The sequence below is a fragment of the Molossus molossus genome, unplaced genomic scaffold, assembly GCF_014108415.1.
Source record: "Molossus molossus isolate mMolMol1 unplaced genomic scaffold, mMolMol1.p scaffold_m16_p_19, whole genome shotgun sequence".
Classification (NCBI taxonomy): Eukaryota; Metazoa; Chordata; class Mammalia; order Chiroptera; family Molossidae; genus Molossus; species Molossus molossus.
Window position 1 is genome coordinate 30364673 of NW_023425354.1, and position 21371 is coordinate 30386043.

The 21371-nt window shown below is 44.0% G+C and overlaps 3 protein-coding genes across 6 annotated transcripts; all 3 read right to left on the bottom strand.

The window, feature by feature from the left end:
• Positions 1-888: 888 nt before the first annotated feature.
• Positions 889-1566, bottom strand: LOC118634225 (keratin-associated protein 4-3-like). Of its 4 annotated transcripts, none has more exons than XM_036268607.1 (2): positions 1383-1566; positions 889-1223 (listed from the first exon to the last, which is right to left on the bottom strand). In XM_036268607.1, the coding sequence occupies exons 1-2, from the start codon at positions 1564-1566 to the stop codon at positions 889-891; spliced, it is 519 nt and encodes a 172-aa protein (XP_036124500.1). The 4 variants fall into 4 exon arrangements, with proteins under 4 accessions (XP_036124500.1, XP_036124498.1, XP_036124501.1 ...); XM_036268605.1 differs by having other exon boundaries at positions 889-1168; positions 1268-1566; XM_036268608.1 differs by having other exon boundaries at positions 889-1019; positions 1251-1566.
• Positions 1567-8028: 6462 nt separating this feature from the next.
• Positions 8029-8634, bottom strand: LOC118634226 (keratin-associated protein 4-3-like). Its single transcript, XM_036268609.1, has one exon. It carries the CDS (start codon positions 8632-8634, stop codon positions 8029-8031), a length of 606 nt encoding a protein of 201 aa, XP_036124502.1.
• Positions 8635-17898: 9264 nt separating this feature from the next.
• On the bottom strand, positions 17899-18417 carry LOC118634115 (keratin-associated protein 9-1-like). Its single transcript, XM_036268432.1, has one exon. The coding sequence runs from the start codon at positions 18415-18417 to the stop codon at positions 17899-17901; it is 519 nt and encodes a 172-aa protein (XP_036124325.1).
• Positions 18418-21371: the final 2954 nt, after the last annotated feature.

Here is a 21371-nt window from a genome sequence, read left to right on the forward strand (position 1 = left end):
TTTAGCAGTTTAGTTGACAAGACTTGACTGTAACAAAATGTTTTCAGGGCCCTGGTAATGATATTTGGAACACTGGTGTCTTAGATTGGGTGCCCTCAGGAGCAGACCCCAGATGGTTTCAAATCCAATGGTATATTAGGGAGAGAATACTAAGAAGCACTTCAGGGAACCTGGGAAGTGACCCAGGCAATTGATAGGAGCCAGTATAGAATGATGTGGGAAAAGCTTACTCTTCGGCAGCTGGGGTTCATTCCACTGACGACCTCTAGAGACTGGTACGACTTGCCCCACTGCAGGGGAAAGATGCTGGAGCATTTATCCACTGCTCCCGTCCCCTGGCTGAGCCCTGCTCCTACCGACTTAAGTCCCTGGCTGCCCTGAGCTTGCTCTCCATCCAGAGAAAGCTCTCAGAGAATTCCAGGTGCTTGCTGGAAGAAATCATCTTCTTATAAACAAAAAATAAGAGAATTCAGTTAGAAATCCTAATATCACCAGCTATAGTCTGCTCTCTGCAGAGAAGAACAGTGGAGCAATTCACAGCTAAGAATTTTGAGTCAAGAAGGAATAATCAGACACAATGATCTTATAGTTGTATGCATGGCAAACTAAGATTTATTTGAGTTTTAGGACTGGCTTCATATGAGAAAATCTGGCAGGGAAGGAATATATCAATTGGGATACATATTGGTTAAAAGATTTCAGAGAAAATTCTAACTTTGTGTTCATTTGGGAAAGAGGTAGTAACATGGTGGGGGCAGTATATTTGGAGGCCAAATCAGTTTAAGAATCAGTTAAAACTGAGGTTTTACTATTGGCCTCTCAAGACTCAGTTCATTGGACTACATTATGATTGGTTGATGAAAAATGAGTGGGCACAGGTCAGGGCGGTCAGCAGCAGGAACCACTGGAGCAGACTGGGCGGCAGCAGGTGGTCTGGCAGCAGGTGGGGCGGCAGGTAGTGATGCAACAAGTGGGGCGGCAGCAGGTGGTCTGGCAGCAGATGGGGCGGCAGCAGCTGGAGCCACAGCAGGAGGGGCGGCAGCAGCTGGAGCCACAGCAGGAGCCACAGCAGCTAGGGCGGCAGCAGGTGGTCTGGCAGCAGATGGGGCGGCAGCAGCTAGAGCCACAGCAGGAAGGGCGACAGCAGCTGGAGCCACAGCAGGAGCCACAGCAGCTAGGGCGGCAGCAGGTGGTCTGGCAGCAGATGGGGCGGCAGCAGCTGGAGCCACAGCAGGAGCCACAGCAGCTAGGGCGGCAGCAGGTGGTCTGGCAGCAGATGGGGCGGCAGCAGCTGGAGCCACAGCAGGAGGGGCGGCAGCAGCTGGAGCCACAGCAGGAGGGGCGGCAGCAGCTGGAGCCACAGCAGGAGCCACAGCAGCTAGGGCGGCAGCAGGTGGTCTGGCAGCAGATGGGGCGACAGCAGCTGGAGCCACAGCAAGTGGGGCGGCAGCATGTGGTCCCACAGCAAGTGGTCTGGCAGCAGCTGGGGCGGCAGCAGGTCTCCTGGCCACAGCCTTGGCCACAGCCCTGGTCAGAGCACACGGATCCACTACAGGAGTTGACCATGGTGGCAGAGGGTAGAGGTTCTGAGTGAGTTTTCAGGAAGGTGGGTTTGGAAGGTTTGGAAGTCTGCTTGCCCCAGCTCCCCTTTTATACCCTGCTAAGGGGCTGCTGTCATCAGCTGCAGAGCTCTTTCCTTGTCATTGTTTGTCCTAATTAGCAGGCAATTATCAAAGCAGCCAAGTTTGTTTTCCTGTTTAACCTTTTGAAGATGGATGGGAAACATTGTTTCCTTTTCTGATGTTTCAGGGTCCATCACTTCAGCTCTTCCCGAATCACCTCTTATGTGTCCCTCTTGCTTCAGCTTCCTCCAAGAAATCTGTCATGTGGTTTGTGCCTTTAGCCGGTGTGTGTGTTGGTCTCATGTTGCACAGCCCAGCGTGTGTCCCCTTGGGTGATAAAGACTCTAATAAGCCACATTCTTTCTGATGACTTGGGAGGATAGAGCTGCATGTTAGTTTGATGGCTCATTCATTGTGGGTCAGGTGGGCAGAGAAGTTTTGAATGTGAACCAACATCACTGGCATGAAAGTGAGGATTTTAGGACTTTCCCCTCCTGGGTGTGAATCATGGTACCTTTTCTAGACATTCAGATGGGGAACATTAGCAGGAGATCTAGTCTCTTTACAAGCTTTATTTCGCTTTTTAATCCTCACCCGAGGGTACTTTTTTCTATTTATCTTCATATAGAGTGGGAGGGAGGGAGGAAGAGAAAGAGAGAGAGAGAGAGAGATACATTGATGTGAGAGAGACACATCAAGTGGTTGCCTCCTATACAATCCCGAATAGGGCCAAGGATTGAACTACAAATGAGGCATGTGCCCTTGACCGGATTTGAACCCTGGACTCTTTGTTCTGTGGGCGGACACTCTAGCTGCTGAGCTAAACCAGCCAGGGCTCTTATTAAGTTTCAAATGCACCACAATGTATTGTTATTATAAGCACAATATTGCACAGAAGATCTCTAAAACTTGTTTCTTTTGTATAATTGAAAGTTTCCCCATTGAACAACTACTCATTTCCCTCCTCCCGCCCCTGGAAACCACCATTTTATTTACTTCCAGGAATGTGACTCTCAGATGTCTCATGTGAGTAGATTTGTTCGGTGATTGTCCTTCTGTGACTGACTTATTTCACTTCACATAATATCTTCCAGGTCCATCCATGTTATCACAAATGGCAGAATTTCCTTTTCAAAGGCTGACATATAGACATGTTTATTAATGTATCTATATTAGCAATCAGAATTTAATGGCAATATTGGTTGGCAGTAAATGTGGACTTAGAGCCTGTGAAACACGTATGTCTTTTTCAGTACAAACTGCTTCACTCCTTGCAGATTTGCAGGGGATAGCTGTCGTCCAGCTGTTCCCAATCTGCTCTTCTACCTGATACCAGGAGTCACATGGCTCGGATTATTGTTGCTCTTCCTGGGAAGAGGTGCTGAAAGGCACTACCCCACTGGGGTGTATGGGTGGTTCAAGTCAATTCTCCCAAGTATATCTATGTTCCCAGTCCAACTCAGGTGCCATGTTGCATTAATAACTACTCATCTAGATCTCAGAAAGGCTCTGACATTTCATCCTGTGAGATTTCGTGTCTTGTGCAAGGATGTCTGAAGCTTTTCGAATCATGGTTTTGTCTTTCAACGTATTCACTCTCCCCTTACTTCATGGCCTCCAAATAATTTCATGAAAAGACTCTCATATTATATTTTCCATTTCCACATTTATGAGAAAGTGCTCAACCAAGTTGGGATGTCCTTGGCTCTGTTCTCAGGATGACTAATCCGAGAAGGCATGGCTACCCAGAACCATCGTACAGTGGAAACTGATACCTGTTTGGCAGGATATAATACAAAAACAGTTTTGATAGTATGTGTCTTTTTTTCCTGTGTTTTCTTAACTCCAAACAGTAAAATGTATATGAAGGCAACTGAACTCTCAGAACCTCTCATTTTTGAAACACTAGTCAGCTAGTCATATGGTTGCTGCACGTGAGAGATTGACTTTCCCCAAATTGCTGTAATGGGCTGATACAGGCTGAGTGGGTGTGTCACGGAGAGAATCATACTTGAGTCACCATGGTGAGTGTGGTTCATGGCATGCTGCCTCCACAGATAGTCAGTGGAGGGGTTGGACTATAAGCTGGGGTTACAGAGGAAGAATCAAGAAACAAGTGGAGGTAAGTGGATGAAGTGGGTTTGAGGATCCCTTACTACCTTAAGCAACTTGTAAGTCTAATAAAACCAAACTCCTTGTGTTGCTTTTAAAATTCCTGGCCAGTTTCCAGTTCTGCTCTGGCTCAAATTTCTAGATGGACCCAACCAGGATGATGACAACCTGGGCTCCTGATTGGACCTCTGCTGGGAGGTGTGGCTGGCGTTCTGAGTCTGCGTTGACATAACTCTGGTGAACCAGGCACATTTCATTGGGAAAGTCCCGAGCCTCCTTTCTGTCACAGGAAGGTGAGGGAACAAAAGCAGATTGCAAGTTGTTGTGGGGTAAAGGCTATAGAGAGCCCTATTATGGAATCTGAAGAAAATTCTAAGACTTCTGTGTGACCTTGAGTTTTGGGAAAGAATGTCCCAAGAAGTCCTGATGACAGACCTATTGATGAGTCAGTTCAGAGAATATTTGTCTTAATTGGCTATAATTTTTTCCTTCATGGTGTGTGTGTGTGTGTGTGTGTGTGTGTGTGTGTGTTGTTATTGTTGCTGCTGCTTAGGATAAGCTTAAGACTATGTTTGGAAATCCCTCCTGATTTCCTTTAGAACTTTAACAGTTTTGTTTTTATGTTGAGTTTTTCACTCTAATGAAGTTTGTTTTGGTTAAATGAATGAAGTAGTATCTCTGCTTTGTTTCCTTCTTTCTTTATCCTAAATTTAAGTAGCTGACATATACCATTTAAAAAATAATTCCTCCCTGACAGGGTGACTTTAAACTGACACTTTTTTTGGTACTTAATTCCTATAGGCTTTTGGGTCTCTTTCTGGACTCTGTTCAGCGGCACACCTCACTGTTTGAAAAGGCAGTTCTAAATCCTTAATTTATGACCGTTTCAAATTCAAAATTCTCTTTTCCTTCACTACACCTAGGTCTCCTTTCTGTCTCCTGTTTATGTTCATGTTTTTGCTTTGTAATTTATAATTGGTCTCAGACTTAGTCACGTAAAATCACATTTTTATTGTATTTATTGCTATAGGATATAGGAAATGTGCCTTTGTGCTCATCCAAAGAAGCATAGAATTGAAAATAAAACACCCTGCAATACATGTGCTAATGATAATCTTGCTGAGATAAATTATGACTTAGAAAAGTGATATGACCTCTTGGAAATTATTTTTCTCCACAGCTATATTTCTAGGTTACTTCTAAAACTACCAGTGCCCTCTAAATGTTTCACATAACTAAGTAGGCTATGGACATCAGTACAACCTGTGTCTCTATACTTCTTGCACCACATTTCGCCTGCTCCATGCCTGTCTGCAGTTCAGAATTTAACTGGGTTATAAACTGTGATTATCCAAAAATTACATTTAGATTTTCAAAAGAAATAGTGATTCTCTTGCAAGGAAGACTAAAATATCAGAACCCTTTAGTTATAGAAGAAAATAGTTAGGTTTATGATAAAAATTTAAAAGCCATAAAAGAAAAAGAAAAGAGATAAATTTACTATATCCAAGAGTATTAAAATCAGACAGCGTGCCTTGCACCTGCAAAGTAGCAGTATTTGCCTGCAAGTAGGAAGCCTCAATAAATATTTTCAAATAAGAAAGAAAGAAAGAAAGAAAGAAAGAAAGAAAGAAAGAAGGAAGGAAGGAAGGAAGGAAGGAAGGAAGGAAGGAAGGAAGGAAGGAAGGAAGGAACAGTTTAGCTTAACTTGAAGCAGCCCAGATGTCTTTCACAGGTAAATGGAAGAACACACAGACGGTGATACATCCATACTGTGGAATACTACTCAGCAATGAAAAGGAATACACTACTGATACACTGGACAGCTTGCATGATCTCAAGGAAAGGATGCTGAGTGTAAAGCCCATTACCAAGGATTACCTACTGTAAGATTCCATTTGTAGAATGCGCTTGAAATACAATTATGGAAATAGAGAACAAAGTAGTTGTTGCCAGGGGTTCTGGATGACGAGTGGGAGGGAGTGGGTGTGGCTGCAAAGGGATAAAATGTGGGAGACTTATGGAGACAGACAGCTCTGTATCCCGAGTGCAATGGTGTTTACACAGATCTGTACACATGACACAATTACATAACACTACACCAAGTGCAGGTAATACTGGTGGAATCTGAACAAGTTCTGTGGAGTGTACCAGTGTGAATTTCTAAATTTGATATGTACTATAATTATATAAAATGTGACTGTTGGAGGAGATTGGGTGGAGGGTACATGGGACTTCGTTGTACTGTTTTTTCCAACTTCCTGTGAATTCATAGTTAATTCAGAATAAAAAGTCAAATGAGACTAACTGGATATAACAGGGAGCGTGAGTTTATTTGTCTCATATGCTCCTTTATTTCATTGAATCTTTATGACAACTTTAATTTTTTTCCCTTTAATCCAGTTTATATGAGAAATAAGAGGTTCTTACAAATAGGATGGAAAATCTGAAAATCCTGGTCTGTTGCCTTGAAGTCAGAAACATATAGGTTTTTAAAAATTATTTTGTGTTAAGTGTAAGAGCACAACATAAAATATTCCCCTTAGAAAATTTTAAGTATACAACACAGTATTGTCAGCTCTATGCTCTATGCTGCATTATAGGTCTCCAGGACTGACCCCGCATCACTGAACTCGGTGCCCTTTAACCACATCTCATTTCCTCCTTCTCTTAGCCCCTGGCCACCTCTGCTGTGCTCTCTGCTTCAATGAGTTTGAGGATTTCAGATTCCACATATAAGTGAGATTATACTGTATTTGTCTTTCTGTATCTGGCTTATTTCACTTAGCATGACCATCCAGGTCCATCCATGTTGTTGCAAATGGCAGTATTTGCTTCCTTTTTATTGCTGTATACAAGGTATAGATATCACATTTTCTTTATCCATTCATCTGTTGATGGACACTTGGCTATTTTTATATCTTGGCTATTGAGAATAATGTTGCCATACATGGGAGTGCTGGTATCCCTTAGAGATTCTGATTTCAGTTCCTTCAGATAAATATCCAGAAATAGGGTTGCTGGATTCAGTGGTAGTTCTATTTACAATCCTCTGAGGAACCTTCTTACTATTTCCCGTAAGAGCTATACCAATGTACATTCTCACCAACAATGCACCAGGGTTTCCTTTTTCTCACATCCTTGTCACACTTGTATCTTTTGTTTTTATCTTAATGATGTACTATCTCATTATGGCTTTGATGTGCATTTCCATGATGATTGATAATATATGACAGTCTTGATAGGTGGGTATTGTGATGCTTTCTCTAGAGACAAGCAGTGTTAGGTTGAAAGAGTTTAAGTAGCATGTTTAAGACCACAGTTGGGTCCTGGCCGGTTTGGCTCAGCAATTCAAGCATCAGCACACAGACCAAAGAGTCCCAGGTTCGGTTCCTGCTAAGGGCATGTACCTCGGTTGCAGTTCATCCCCAGTCCCGGCCAGTAGGGGTCATGTGGGTGGCAACCACTCCATGTGTCTCTCTCATGTCGATGTTTCTCTCTCTGTCTTTCTCCCTCTCTCCCTCCTGCTCTATCGGAAGATAAATGCATAAAAATGTCCTCGAGTGAGGATTAAAAAACAAAACAAAACAAAACAAAAAACACAGTTGGTGTGCGATACAGTCAGAATTCAGATCTAACGTCAATTCCCAAGACCGGGGGCTACCTTCTATACTGAGCTGCCTCTACTTAGATTGGTTTAAATCAATGATGGATTATGGCTTCCTAAGGATGTTTTCTTTTTTGGTAGTAGTTGTAACCCGTAGCTCTCATATTACATGTGTTAAATGCCTCCCTTTAGCCCTTTTTCCATTTCTGTTGTGGGTCCCCCTGGGAACTCCTGTGTTGTGCAGAAAAGAAACAGCAATATCCATTAAACATTTCATTACTAAGAAATAATGGGAGATGAACAATTTTAGTGCCTTTGAATGCGAAAAGTTTTATTGGGGAACATCAAGCAATTCTACATGGAAATGGGTTCCACAGAAAAACATTAGAATGAAAATATCTATAAGGGGAACACTTGAAAACTCCTACATTTTGAATAAAAAGTATAAAACATTTTGAATCAAAATTGGAAAACATTTTGATGCAGAATCTGACTGTAAATTCTGATTAATCAGATGTTTCTACAAAAGAGAATAAAAATAATATAGAGGCCAGCGGTTTCCGAATCGGCCCATGGGTCTGTTGCAAGTTCATGACATCAGGAAGCGCCACGTGTTTTGTTGAGTGGGACACTCTCTCTGTGGACTAAAGGACTGGATCAAGGAAGTTCAAGTTCAGAGCAGGAAGCTCAGCAGCAAGAACCACCACAGCAGCTGGGGCGGCAGCAGGTTGTTTTACAGCAGGTGGTCTGGCAGCAGACTGGACGGCAGCAGCAGGGCCTGCAACAGATGAAACCACAGCAGCTGGGGCGGCAGCAGCTGGACACACAGCAGCTGGGGCGGCAGCAACAGGAACCACAGCAGCTGGGTCGGCAGCAACAGGAACCACAGCAGCTGGGGCGGCAGCAACAGGAACCACAGCAGCTGGGTCTGCAGCAGCTGGACACACAGCAGCTGGGGCGGCAGCAACAGGAACCACAGCAGCTGGGTCGGCAGCAACAGGAACCACAGCAGCTGGGTCGGCAGCAACAGGAACCACAGCAGCTGGGTCTGCAGCAGCTGGACACACAGCAGCTGGGGCGGCAGCAACAGGAACCACAGCAGCTGGGTCGGCAGCAACAGGAACCACAGCAGCTGGGTCTGCAGCAGCTGGACACACAGCAGCTGGGGCGGCAGCAACAGGAACCACAGCAGCTGGGACGGCAGCAGCTGGACACACAGCAGCTGGGTCTGCAGCAGGTCTCCTGGCCACAGCCTTGATTAGAGCACACGGATCCACAACAGGAGTTGACCATGTTGAACAGTGGCAGGGGGTGGATGTTCTGAGTGAGTTTCCAAGAGAGTGAGTTTCCTGAATCTCTTCCTCAGATCCCCTTTTATACCCCATTGAGGCAGATTTTTCCTTGATATTGTTTATCTTAATAGGTAAGTAATTATTCAATTAGATAATTATAACCACTTTTTTTCTTGCAAAATTAGATAGAATGCATTTTTCCTTTCTTCACTCAAATATTTTCTTCAAATCAATTCTGTTTCTTCCTCGTTCGTATCATCTAATTTTCAGGACTGCAGTTGTCTCCTCCAATTGGCTGGGATGGGACTGACCACTTGTTACTAAGAGTCCATATGTTTCTCTTTTCCATGACTCAACCTAGGCCGAAGCTGTGAGTCATGAGTTCAGGACACAGAGCAAATGGGACCGCAGCTGGGGAAAGTCGATGGAAATGACATATTTCCACTCAGAATGATATACTGAGGGATTCCGGGGAGGAGCAGGGCCCACCCCCGACTGCGCATGATTCCTGAGCAGTGAGGAAGGATATGACCCCAGGGGCAGACTGGTGCATGGGGAAAGGAGTCCAGGTAATGCACTTCGGCATGTTTCTTCATGTCATTACTGATTCTTATTGGCAGTATCGCTCTGTTTAGCACATGAAATTATCATATCTTTTCTTTATCATATTTCTTCTTTATGAAATAACCAAGTGACACAGCTTCCCAATAGTGATGCTTAGAAACTGCCTTAAGATGTTCTGGGAAGGTGCCCAGGGGAGCCCAGGGTCATGACCTTCTATGCCAACTCCTTGCTGGTGCAATTTCATCAGTAAGAATAAGCCTAAAATGAAATACGCTGAGACTTTGTCTTCTCAAGAAGATAGAATAGGAGCAGTTCTCTGTGGCATAATAAGCCTAGGTTTTTACAACAAAGGCTTAGTGACTTGGGAGCAAATGAGAATCGAAGACTTTGAATAGTCATGTGTACAAAGATGATATACAAATGGCTTATAAGCCCATGCAAAGTTGCTCAACATCATTAGTCACTAGAGAAATGTAAATAAAACCACAATATACCACCTTATCTCTACTAGGACTTCAGAGATAGGTGATAACAAGTGTTGGTAAGAATGTGCAGAAGTTGGTACCTTTACGTATTGCTGCTGGCATTATAAAATGGTGCACGGCTTTGGAAAACAGTTCGGCAATTTCTCAGAAACTTACCAGAGTTATCGTGCATAGAGACCCAGAAATTCACTCCTAGATACATACTGAAGAGAAATGAAAACATATGCCCCCACAAAAAGTTGTATACAAATATTCAAAGCAGAGGAAACAGCTCAAATGTCTATCAACTAATGACTGGATAAACAAAATATAGTATAATGGATATAATTGCTTGTAAATTTTTAATTGTGCTATTTTTATTTTTTAGTATTGAGCTGTAAGAACTCTTTATATATCCTGGATACAAGTTTATTCTCCTATATCCCTTCCTTATTTCCTTCTAATGTATTAAGTGGATATTTTCCAGTATAACATTTAAGTTCCTTTAGTGAATTATGTGAATACTAACTTTATACACATTATAATTTTGTTTATATAGTTGTAGTATATCTATGCAACAAATTATTTGCCAATAAAAAGGAATTACGTATCGACGCATGTTGCATTGTGGGTGAACCTTGAAAACAATACACTAAGTGAAAGAAGTCAGTCACCAAAGACCACATACTGTGTGAGTCCATGTATTTGGAATGTCCAGAGAGACAAATCTATGTAGAAAGTAGATCAGTAGTTGCCTACAGCTGGGGTGGAGGCTGGGGACATGGGGAGTGACTGCCTGATGGACATGAAGTATCTTTTCAGGGAGATGAGGGGTTCTAAAATCAGGTGTGATAATAGTCGCACAACCTGCTTAGATTCTAAAAACATCAAACTATACTTTAAAATGGGTGAACTCGATGGTTTTTAAATTACATCTCAATAAAGCTCTTTAAAAATCAAGGGTAGATATATTAGTTATCAGAATAAGTATGAATGGAATAAAATCTCAAGTTAAAAGACAGTGATGGCTCAGAATCAGACAAATATGCCCAACTGATTTTTTGACAAAGGATTACGTTGGATATCTATAAGCAAAAGAAGAAGAAAAAATTAAAACCTCAACCTAAGTCTCATGCCTTATAAAAAGATTAATTCAAAATGCATCACAAACTTAAATGTAAAACTATAAAACGTTTAGGAGAAAACATAGGGGAAAAAATCCTTAGGATCTTGGACTAGGCTAAGAGTTCTTACTGTTGACATCAAAAGTAAAATCCATAAAAGGAAAAATTGCTAAACTGAATTTCATTGAAATTAAAATTTTTGATCTGCAAGATGTGCTATTAAAAGGATGAAAAGACAAGATACAGATTGGGAGAAAATATTTAAAACCGACATATCTGACAGAGCACTAGTATCTAGAATAAATAAAGAACTCTCAAATGCAACAGAAAAAAAAAAAAATGCAACAGAAAAAAAAGTAAACAGTCAAATCAGAGCATGAGTAATTCGTGGAGAGACATTTCACTGAAGAAGATGATGGCAAACAAGCGCACAAAAAGATGTTCAATATCATTAGCCATTGGAGAAATGCAAATTAAAGCCACAATGACATATCACTATAAACCTATCATAGTGGCTGAAATGAAAGATAGGTAACACGAAATGCTGGTGAGGATGTGGAGAAACGACATCAAGGTATAATGCTGGTGCAAATATAAAATGACACAGCCGTTCTAGAAAAACACTTTGCCAGGTGCTTTAAAAACGAAACATTCTATTAAAAAAAAAAAAAATCAAAAACGAAACATGCAACTGCCGTATAACCTAGAACTGCGATCTTGGGCATTTCTACCAGAGAAATAAGACTTTGTCCAGACAATTACCTGTTCGTGAATATTTATAGCAATTTTATCCATAATAGCCAAAGCATAGTAACAACCCAGATATCCTTCAATGAATGAGTGGTTAACTGTGGCACACTCGTACAACGGAATACTACTCAACAACCTGGATGACGCAACAGAAATCATGATGATGAAAAGGCCGTTACCCATAAGCTGCGCCTGCAAACGCGGGCTTCTCCACCTTCTCAGCTGCGGCGCCGCGGCCGCACAGGCACCGCGAAGCCTTGGAGGGCTTCATTCAGAGCGCGCGAAGCTGGATCAGGGGCCGCCTTGTTGCCAGCGAAAGAAAGGGCTCTTTCTTTTTAAAAGTTACTCAAATGTGGAAATTGCTAAGTGTTCAAATAATATGCACCTTATTTTGCTTTGCCCCACTGACACATGTGATGAGTCATTGTCCCTTTTGTTCCTCCATTTAATACACTCCTTGGCATTTGTAGTTTTAAACTGCAATTCAAAGCAAACTATTTTAGTTGTCAGGTGAACTGCTGTTTCCTTACCAGTAAATGTAAATAGTGTCCCCAGGGCAGGCTTGCTCTCGGGTCAGCCAGCAAACCTGGAGCCCCGTGTGGAAAAGATCACGTCAGTTATAGTTGAGCGTGGTCCCTGCTGCAGAAATGAGTACCCGTGTGGAGTTGCTGATCTATCTAGTAAAATGATTCTATTGTTGAATTTTGTGCAACACAGATGAAAACCTTGGTAACTAATTCAAAATGTGTTAAAATATGGTTTGAAGTCATCATCTCTGTTTCATCAACAACATGTTGTATCTTCGGAAATGCATTCCAATATAAGGAGCATAGAAGGAAAAAGTAGTTGTGACAATGGTTCTGGCCTCTTCTCCAATGCAGCACGTGACCAGAGGATGTACTCTGTCTTAAAAAAAAAATGATTGTTAGTAATTCCTTTGATGTTGACTATCTCTCCCATTTCCGGAAATAAGTTCTTACAGGTCATCTATTAATTAAGAGGGGGAAAATCAATCATTTATTTTCAGAAAATCCATAGTACTTAGGGAACCCTTCCTCCTTGGGCAATTATCTATGGATCATAAAAAAATATGTCCGATGCCCTGGCTCAGCGGTGAGAGCATTGGCCTGCGGTCCAGAGAGACCCAGATTCGGTTCCCGCTAAGGGCACGTACTTAGGTTGCAGTTTGTCCCTGGCCCTGGTTGGGTCGTGCGGGTGGCAGCCACTCGATGGGTCCCTTTCACGTCGATGATTCTCTCTCTCTCTCTCCCTCCCACTCTATCTGAACAAGAAATGAAAAAATGTCCTCAGGTGAGGATTAAAAAAAAATGTCAGAAATAATAACCAGGGAAGTTTTGTTCATTGGTCCCAAATTTGGGAACCAGTGTATGGTGATCTTGTAGAGGAGATTTTACCTTCAGAGAATTATTTTCTGCTCAGAAGCCCACCTTTTACACCTGATGCCATGACCCACTCATGCTGCTCCCCTTGCTGCCAGCCCACCTGCTGTAGGACCACCTGCCACCAGCCCACTTGCTGTGGGTCCAGCTGTTGTGGGTCAGGCTGCTGCCAGCCTTGCTGCTGCCCAACCTCTTGTCAGTCCACCTGCTGCTGCTGCCCTTGCTGTGCGTCCAGCTGCTGCCTGCCTTCCTGCTGCCGACCGACTTGCCCACCAGAGACAAGACATATTCCATCCACCATTTTGCCAACGTTTCTGTTCCTGCAAGACACTTGCGTCCTAAGCTCTGCACCGTGACTGGGGCAACCTGTGAGCAGAAAGAAATGTGAGTGTGATTGGTATTGCTGGCCCTCCCCTTGCCTAGAATAGGCATTGGGATTATTTCATTTATCCCAAAAGAAATTGGGATTCATATTCACCCTTGCCAAGCACCCCAGCTCAGGCCATATTTCCTAAGCTCCCCAATGTTGAGGCAATTTGATCCGGACATTGCTGAAGAAAGATACCTTTCTAGAGTCCTGAGAACTGAGGTCACCATGCACTGGGCATGTAACCCTTGGATCCAATCATAATCTCTAGGCCATAAAAGGAAACAGTACAACTCCCCATGTTCTCTGAGATGAAGACTCATAAGCTAGTGGAAATAAAAATCAGAGTTTTCAGGAAAAAGAAACCAGGAAGGATGCACTATTCAAAGTCAAGATGGGCAGTAGGTTGTTTTCCAAACTAAGGAAACCTGGGTCTTAGGTTGAAAAGTAACAAAGAGAATCGCTGTATTAGCTAGTGAGGGTTAATACAGCTCTGGGAGGAAAACAAGAAGTTTTTTTCATGCTCACCTCTTAAGAGATGCGAAGATGCTTTGGGTTAGTTGGCACACTGGTTGTGACAGAAAGTGTGATCTGTCCAGAGCAGTGGTTCTCAACCTTCCTAATGCCACGACCCTTTAATACAGTTCCTCATGTTGTGGTGACCCCCAACCATACAATTTTTTTTGTTGCTACTTCATAACTGTAATTTTGCTAGTTATGAATCACCATTGGAAATATATGTTTTCCGATGGTCTTAGGCTACCCCGTGAAAGGGTTGTTCGACTCCCAAAGAGGTCGCGACCCACAGGTTGAGAACCGGTGGTCTGGAGGCTGTACCTGGAATTCTCGGCCAGGTTACTAAACTTTCCAACATAGAAAATAGGTGGGAAGAATTACTGACATTTGTTGAAGATCCTACTATATGCTAAAATTGAGCTAGATGATTTCTCTACATTATCTCTCATTCTCATGCAGCCTGAAAAGTGGGTGTGCCTCCCCCATATAAGACCTGAGGAAATCAGTGTTGAGGGAAGCAAAGTAACTTGCATGGAATCGCATGAACCATCTGACTTCAAAATTAAAGCTGTTTTGTAGGGGGCACTGGTGAAATATTAAAGATATAGACCAATTTAACAAAATTAAGCTCCAGAAATAGGTTCAGACATACATTATGCATTTATTTTTTGAAAAGTTGTCAAATTAATATGCAGAAAAAGTGTAATCTTTTGACCAAATGGGTTGGAACAGCTAAATATCCATGTGCAAAAAAAATAAATAAAATAAATACTTGGGTCCATACTTCACATTTTATACAAAACCAACTCAAAATGGATCATATATCTAAATGTAAAGCTTACAACTGTGGAACTTCTAGAGGTAAACCTAGGAAAATTTGTATAGAACGTCTAGCTCCCACCTCACCCCATTACCGAGCCTACCTGTGTGTGGGCCGGTTTGGTAAAGTCTCTGCTAGTTTGCATCATCTGCTGTCTGTACTAGTTCCCTCCCAGACTATGCATCTGTTCATCTGCAACCACATGTTCTCTATTGTGGAAAGAAGACAACAGATCTTGGTTATGGGACTTAAAATCACATGGAAGAGTCCTTAAATTCCCGTTCTGCTACTCAGTAACCGTATTTGGAGAAAAAGACAGGATGTATGTATGCACCCTTATGAAAGTGTCCCATACACAGGGCCATCCTCCTTTTGTGTATTTCTTTCTTTTTCCCACCTCCCCCCATGGGTTCCCGTGGAATTGTTTATTCCCCCCCTTTACTGTACCAGCCAGTCTGTGGGCAGATACCTTCATAAGAGATCATGATTCTTATATTTTCAAGGGATAACACAAAACAACTTTTATTCATAATTTGTAATAGTAAAGAATAGTTTATTTGCCTTTTCTTTTTCCTCCATAGTTGGGGTTTGCCTCTCTTGTTTACGCCCACGTCCCTAACTCAGCATAAGCTGTGTCTCACATTCGCAGACGAGACCCCCAGAGGGAGGCACTGACCAGGAGCTGTAGCACACCCAGAGTTCCGGGCGGACGGACGTGACTGAAGAACGCGTGTTTGTTCACAGCTCCGTCTATTCCTGCAGAAACCTGATGGACTCTGACACCTGACCATGAAAGTCCCTAAGTTTTATCACCGGATAGCCCCAGTAGCAGCCATTATACCACACATGGGATGTTTACTAAACTAGATCAACAGCTCCTGGCCTGAAAAGGACGTGAAAATACTCCCAGCGAAGAGAACTGTGAGCGGGACACCTGGTCACACATTTTGTTTAGAAGAAAAGTGGACGGGGGATTGATGACGTGGGCTGGTGGCAAGTGGCGAGAGCATGGTTGATTGATCAGGGACCTGTAAGGAGCAAGCGTGAGAGATCAGAGACGCAGAGACCTGGAAAAGAAGCATGCAGATGTAACCAGGCATGTGGACAGAAAGTGTTCCCTCTGGGGTGCCACATCCATGCCTGCCAGAGAGTATCGCCGCTTGGGAGGCACTGGGCAATCAGGAGTTTGGAATGACTCATGTCGTCTCTTTCCTCGGCTGCCCCAGCATGTGCATGATAGACCAGGCGACGCCGTCACAGCGGCCGGTGCGAGGCTTTGCACGGAACCAGCAGCGTGGGCTCTGTCTCACGCTGCCTCTACCCACAGTGCTGCCAGCAGCAGGGACAGACGTCAAGCCCTTAGGATGGTAACATCCCTCATTAAAAACTACCTGAAGCAAGTTGGCTGAAAGTTGGGGATCACGATATAGGGTCTGTGTTTTGCAGGGACTTACTCAATTCCTCTGTGTTCTGAAATCGGTACTCGGGAGGAGGAGACCATGCAGGAATTGTATTCGCAGGATGCCGAGAACAAGTCCTGATCAACAACCACGGATGCTCCAAACTGCTTGGTGCAGATGGATTGTATGAGGGGCTGGTCGGAGCCGGAGACACGTTCCCCGCATTCACGAGGACTCTCAGATGCCGCCGCGTTCCCCTCACTGAAATGCACTGCTGTCCTCACTGAAACGGCGCCTGCTCAGCGATGCGGGAGCACATCTGTAACACAAAGGTGATCTGTGTGCAAGAGATTAGCACTTCCATCGGTACAGGAGAAACTCGAGTGCACGTGCTGCGGTGTGCAGTCCCGGTCTCCTCTCTGCTTGTCCCGACATGTAGATGTAGTGTCCTTGAGAGGAGCAGGGCCCCCTTCCACTGGGGCTGTGTGTTTAGCTGCGTGACACGGAGAAATGTCCTCATCTGAAAAAGTGGAGAATGTGACTCGGAAGTGGCCGTGAGGCTCAGAATGGGACAGCATGTGGTGTGCAGTAGGCATCGAGGTCTCCGTATCAGGAATGCTGTGGAATCAGACACACTCGGGAGGCGCTGCACATCTGGGGTGCACGAAACGCACTCATGATCAATAAGATGCAAGAAAAGAATCAGGTGAAGTCCTCCGCACTCTGTCAGACTGATTGACAGGCTTTTAAACTGGCAGACGACTCACAAAAATTTTCGAGACCACGTGCTGGCTTTCAGCAACATTTGAAACTGAATTTGTTTCCAAAATTGCAAGTCAGTTAACAGAAGGTGTTGTGTGCACATGGTGTTTCTTGAGTCAGGGCAATCACCAACTGCCAGGCTGGCAGGAGCTGGACACACAACAGCTGGACCCACAACAAGTGTTTCCTTAGGAGGTCCTGGTATTATGAATTACTCACAGTCATACGTGCCTATTGCTTAGTTCCTCCATTCCCAACTTTGTCTTAACTGAATTCTCTTAATAATATTTTGGTCAGAATGACAAATTGCTTTAAAATTGGGGAACATAAAATGCTGTGCAGGAAATTATTTAATTTCTTTTTATTCTTGTCAATAGATACTAGAGAGAAAAAAGCCATACAAGAATTTGATGTACATGATAGCAAAGAACAAGTTTGTTTGTTGTTTGTTTGTTTTTATTTATTTTAATTCCTCACCCGAGGATACATTTTTTCATTTTTATCTTCAGATAGAGTGGGGGGCAGAGAGAGAGAGAGAGAGAGAGGGAGAGAGAGAGAGATGAGAAATAACATAGATTGGCTGCCTCCTGCATGCCCTCTACTGGGGATTTGGCCCACAACCTGGGCATGTGCCCTGAGCAGGAATTGAACCAGCAACCTCTTGGTGCACGGGTCGATGCTCAACCACTGAGCCACACCAGCCGGATGACTCAGAACATTAAAAAAGGTGGAAGAGTCACAGAAATTAGGATCCCGCGTGCTGGTGTCAGCAAAATCTGGGAAGAAATTTTGATTCCCCCCATCAGAAAGTCAGTTAACAAAAAGGTTTATGTGGATGGTGGTTGTCTGGCAAGGTGATCAACAGCAGCAGGTCTGGACACAGCCGCATCGGCAGCCATAGGTGATGAAACGAGGCACGCAGCAGCAGGTGGGGTGGTAGCAGGTTCTGTAGACATGCACAGGACAGCAGCAGACTGGCTGGCAGTAGCTGGACCCACAACAGCTGGACCCACAGCAGCTGGACCCGCAGCAGCTGGACCCACAGCAGCTGGACCCACAGCAGCTGGGCTGGCAGCAGGGAGTGCTACAGCAGCAAGGCTAGCAGCAGCTGGACACGCAGCATGGGCGGCAGCAGGGCTGGCAGCAGCTGGACACACAGCATGGGCGGCAGCAGCAGCAGGGCCGGCAGCAGCTGGACACACAGCATGGGCGGCAGCAGCAACAGGGCCGGCAACAGCTAGACACGCAGCATGGGCGGCAGCAGGGCTGGCAACAGATGGACACACAGCATGGGCGGCAGCAGGGCTGGCAACAGCTGGACACACAGCATGGGCGGCAGCAGCAGCAGGGCTGGCAGCAGCAGGACCCGCCACAGCTGGACCCGCAGCAGCTGGGTTGGCAGCAGGGAGTGCTACAGCAGCAGGGCCGGCAGCAGCTGGACACGCAGCATGGGCGGCAGCAGCAGCAGGGCCGGCAGCAGCTGGACACGCAGCATGGGCGGCAGCAGCAGCAGGGCCGGCAGCAGCTGGGCACGCAACAAGGGCGGCAGCAGCAGCTGGGTTGGCAACAGGTGGTCCTGCAGCAGGTGGTCTGACAGCAGCAAGGGGAGCAGCACATTGTGTCAGGTCTGGAGGGTGGGTTCCTGTTCAGAGGTGAGTTTCCCAGGTTCTGATGATGTCTTCTGTGCAGAGGCTTTTATACTCTGGACCCCCAATGTTGGGACCAATAAGCAGGACTTTCTTTGTTGTTGTTGTTTACCTTGTGTTTGTAGTCACAGGGAAATTGTCCAGGAGGAAGTTGTTCCCTTGGTGTTTTGAGGGTTCTATAAATTACTGTTTGATCTTTCCTTAATTGGGAATACTACTTAATAATCTTTCCCAGAAATGAGACTCTCACGAATCCTCCCCAGCAGCATTTCTGGTCATGTGACATCATCTGGTCCTGTATTACTTCCTGCTGGTTTGAAGAAGGTCAGAGCCGCGGTCTCTCCTCAGGTTTGTTCCTTTGGCCACCTGTAGACTGGGAGATGTCCTGAGCGGCCAGGGGTTGATGGGTTCTGTGATGAATGAAGCCCTGCTTGAGTGTACGTCTGAGGTCCCAGAAGGTCAGGTCAAGGCTGTGGCCTGTACCTATCTGAGGCCTCCTACTGGAACGTGTCCCAGTTCCCTCGGAGACACCTGGGTAGAGGACGGTTGGCTCTTGGCTTTTGTAACGCAAATCAGCCCCCAAACAGGAGAGGAGAGGCAGAAGCTGTCCCAGGGTTTCAGAGCATCAGTCCATTCTTGTTCCATCTCTGTTATCTCACTGGGTCGGTTTCTCAGGTGAGAGATCTCATTTTACACATACTATCTTTTATAAACTGAGCCCAGCAGGTGAGCTAAGATGCCAGCCAGGGAATATTTATTTATTTATTTATTTATTTATTTATTTTTAATCCTCACCCGAGGATATTTTTCCATTGATTTTTAGATAGAGTGGGATGAAGAGAGAAAGAAACATCAATGTGAGAGAGACACATTGATTGACTGACTACCACATGACATGGACCAGGGATAGGAATTGAACCTGCAACTCCTCGGTTGTCCTCAGGCCGATGCTCTAACTGCTGAGCCAAACCGGCCAGGGCAAGGTATATTTAAATATGTAAATGTATATATTTCAACAAATGTGGAAAATTACCAGCCATCAATTTTTTTTTAATCCTCACCCGAGGACATTTTTCTATTTTTTTGTTCAGATAGAGTGGGAGGGAGAGAGAGGAAAAGAGAGAGAGAGAGAGAGAAACATCGATGGTCAGGGACAAACTGCAACCGAGGTACATGCCCTTAGCGGGAACCGAACCCGGGTCTCTCTGGACCGCAGGCCGACACTCTAACCACTGAGCCAAACCAGCCAGGGCCAGCCATCAATTTTTTAAAGTTATCTTTATTGTTGAAAGTATTACAGATATCCCTCCTCTTTTCCCCATGGACTCCTTCCTCCCCACTCTTGCCACCCCTCCCCCACCTTCACTGCTCTGTTGTCTGTATCCACTGACTATGCACATATGCATGTAAGTTCTTTGGTTTATCTCTTGCTGTCCTCATCTCTCCCCTTCCCTCTAAGGTCCATCAGTCTGTTTCCTACTTCCCTGTCTCTGGGTCGATTTTGTTCATCAGCTTATTTAGTTCATTATGTTCCACAAATTAGTGAGATCATGTGGTATTTGTCGTTCTTTGATTGGCTTATTTCACTTAGCACAGTACTCTCCAGGTCTCTTCATGTCGTCTCAAAATTTTAAAATGTTTTTCTGCCCCATCTCTTCCTGTTCTACGTGCATCTGTAGGAGTGAACTTGCTGGGTCACAGGGAGCACACTGGGGAGTGTAGAAAGAATTCAGCAGTTTCTGCCTTTCACTGGTGTCTCCTGCTCTCCCTGACAGCGTGAGCCTTTTGAACCCTCACTGGATATATCGAAGCTTGAGGTTTTTTTTCCATTGAGGTATAATTGAAGTATAACCGTGTCTTAATTTCAGGTGTGGAACATACTGACTTGATATTTGTATGTATTGCAAAGGGATCACCACAGTAAGTCTAGTTAACATCGGTGTCCTCTTAGCAACTTTCAAATATGCAGTGCAGTACTATTTAACATAGTCAGCATTTTGTACATTACATCCCCGTGACTAATTCATTTCATGACTGGGATTTTGTATCTCATGACCTTCTTCACCCCCGTTGCCCCCCTGTACACCCCACCACTGGCTACCACCCATGTGTTCTCTACCTATAAGCTCAGCTTTGGTTTTTTACATTCCATATATAAGACAGATTGCATGCTATTTGTCTTTCTCTGTCTGATATGCATCATTTAGCATAATGCCCTTAAAGTCTAGATGTCCCAGATGAAAAGTTTTTCTTTTTTTTAATGTTTGAATAATATTTCTTTTCATATTTTCTACATCCATTCATACATCAGTGGACATTTGGTGGTTTTCATATCTTGGCTATTGTAAAGACTGCTGCAGTGACCATGGAATGCAGATAGCTTTTCAAGTTGGCGTTTTTGTTTTCTTCAGATTTATTCTTCAGGTAAATACCCAGAAGTGAGATTCCTGGATCATATGGTAATTCTGTTTTTTAAAATTTGAGGAAGCTCTACACTGTGTTCCACAGTGGCTGCACCAATTTACATTCCCACTATCAGTGCACAAGAGTTCTCCTTCATCACCAACACTTGTTACCCCCTGTCTTTATTATTATTATTATTATTATTATTATTATCATTATCATTATAAGAGTTGTGAGGTGATATCTCATTGTGGTTTTAATTTGCATTTCCCTGATGATTAATGGTGTTGAGCATCTTTTCATGTACCTTTAGCCAATTGTATGTCTTCTTGGGCAAAATGTCTATTTAGATCCTCTGCCACCTTTTAATTAAATTGTTTGTTTTCTATCATTGTATAAGATTTTTATATATTCTGAATATTAACCTCTTATCAGTATATGATTTGCAAATGTATTCTCCCATTCAATAGGTTGCCTTTTCATTGTGTTGATGTTTTCCTTTGCTGTGTAGAAGCTTTTTAG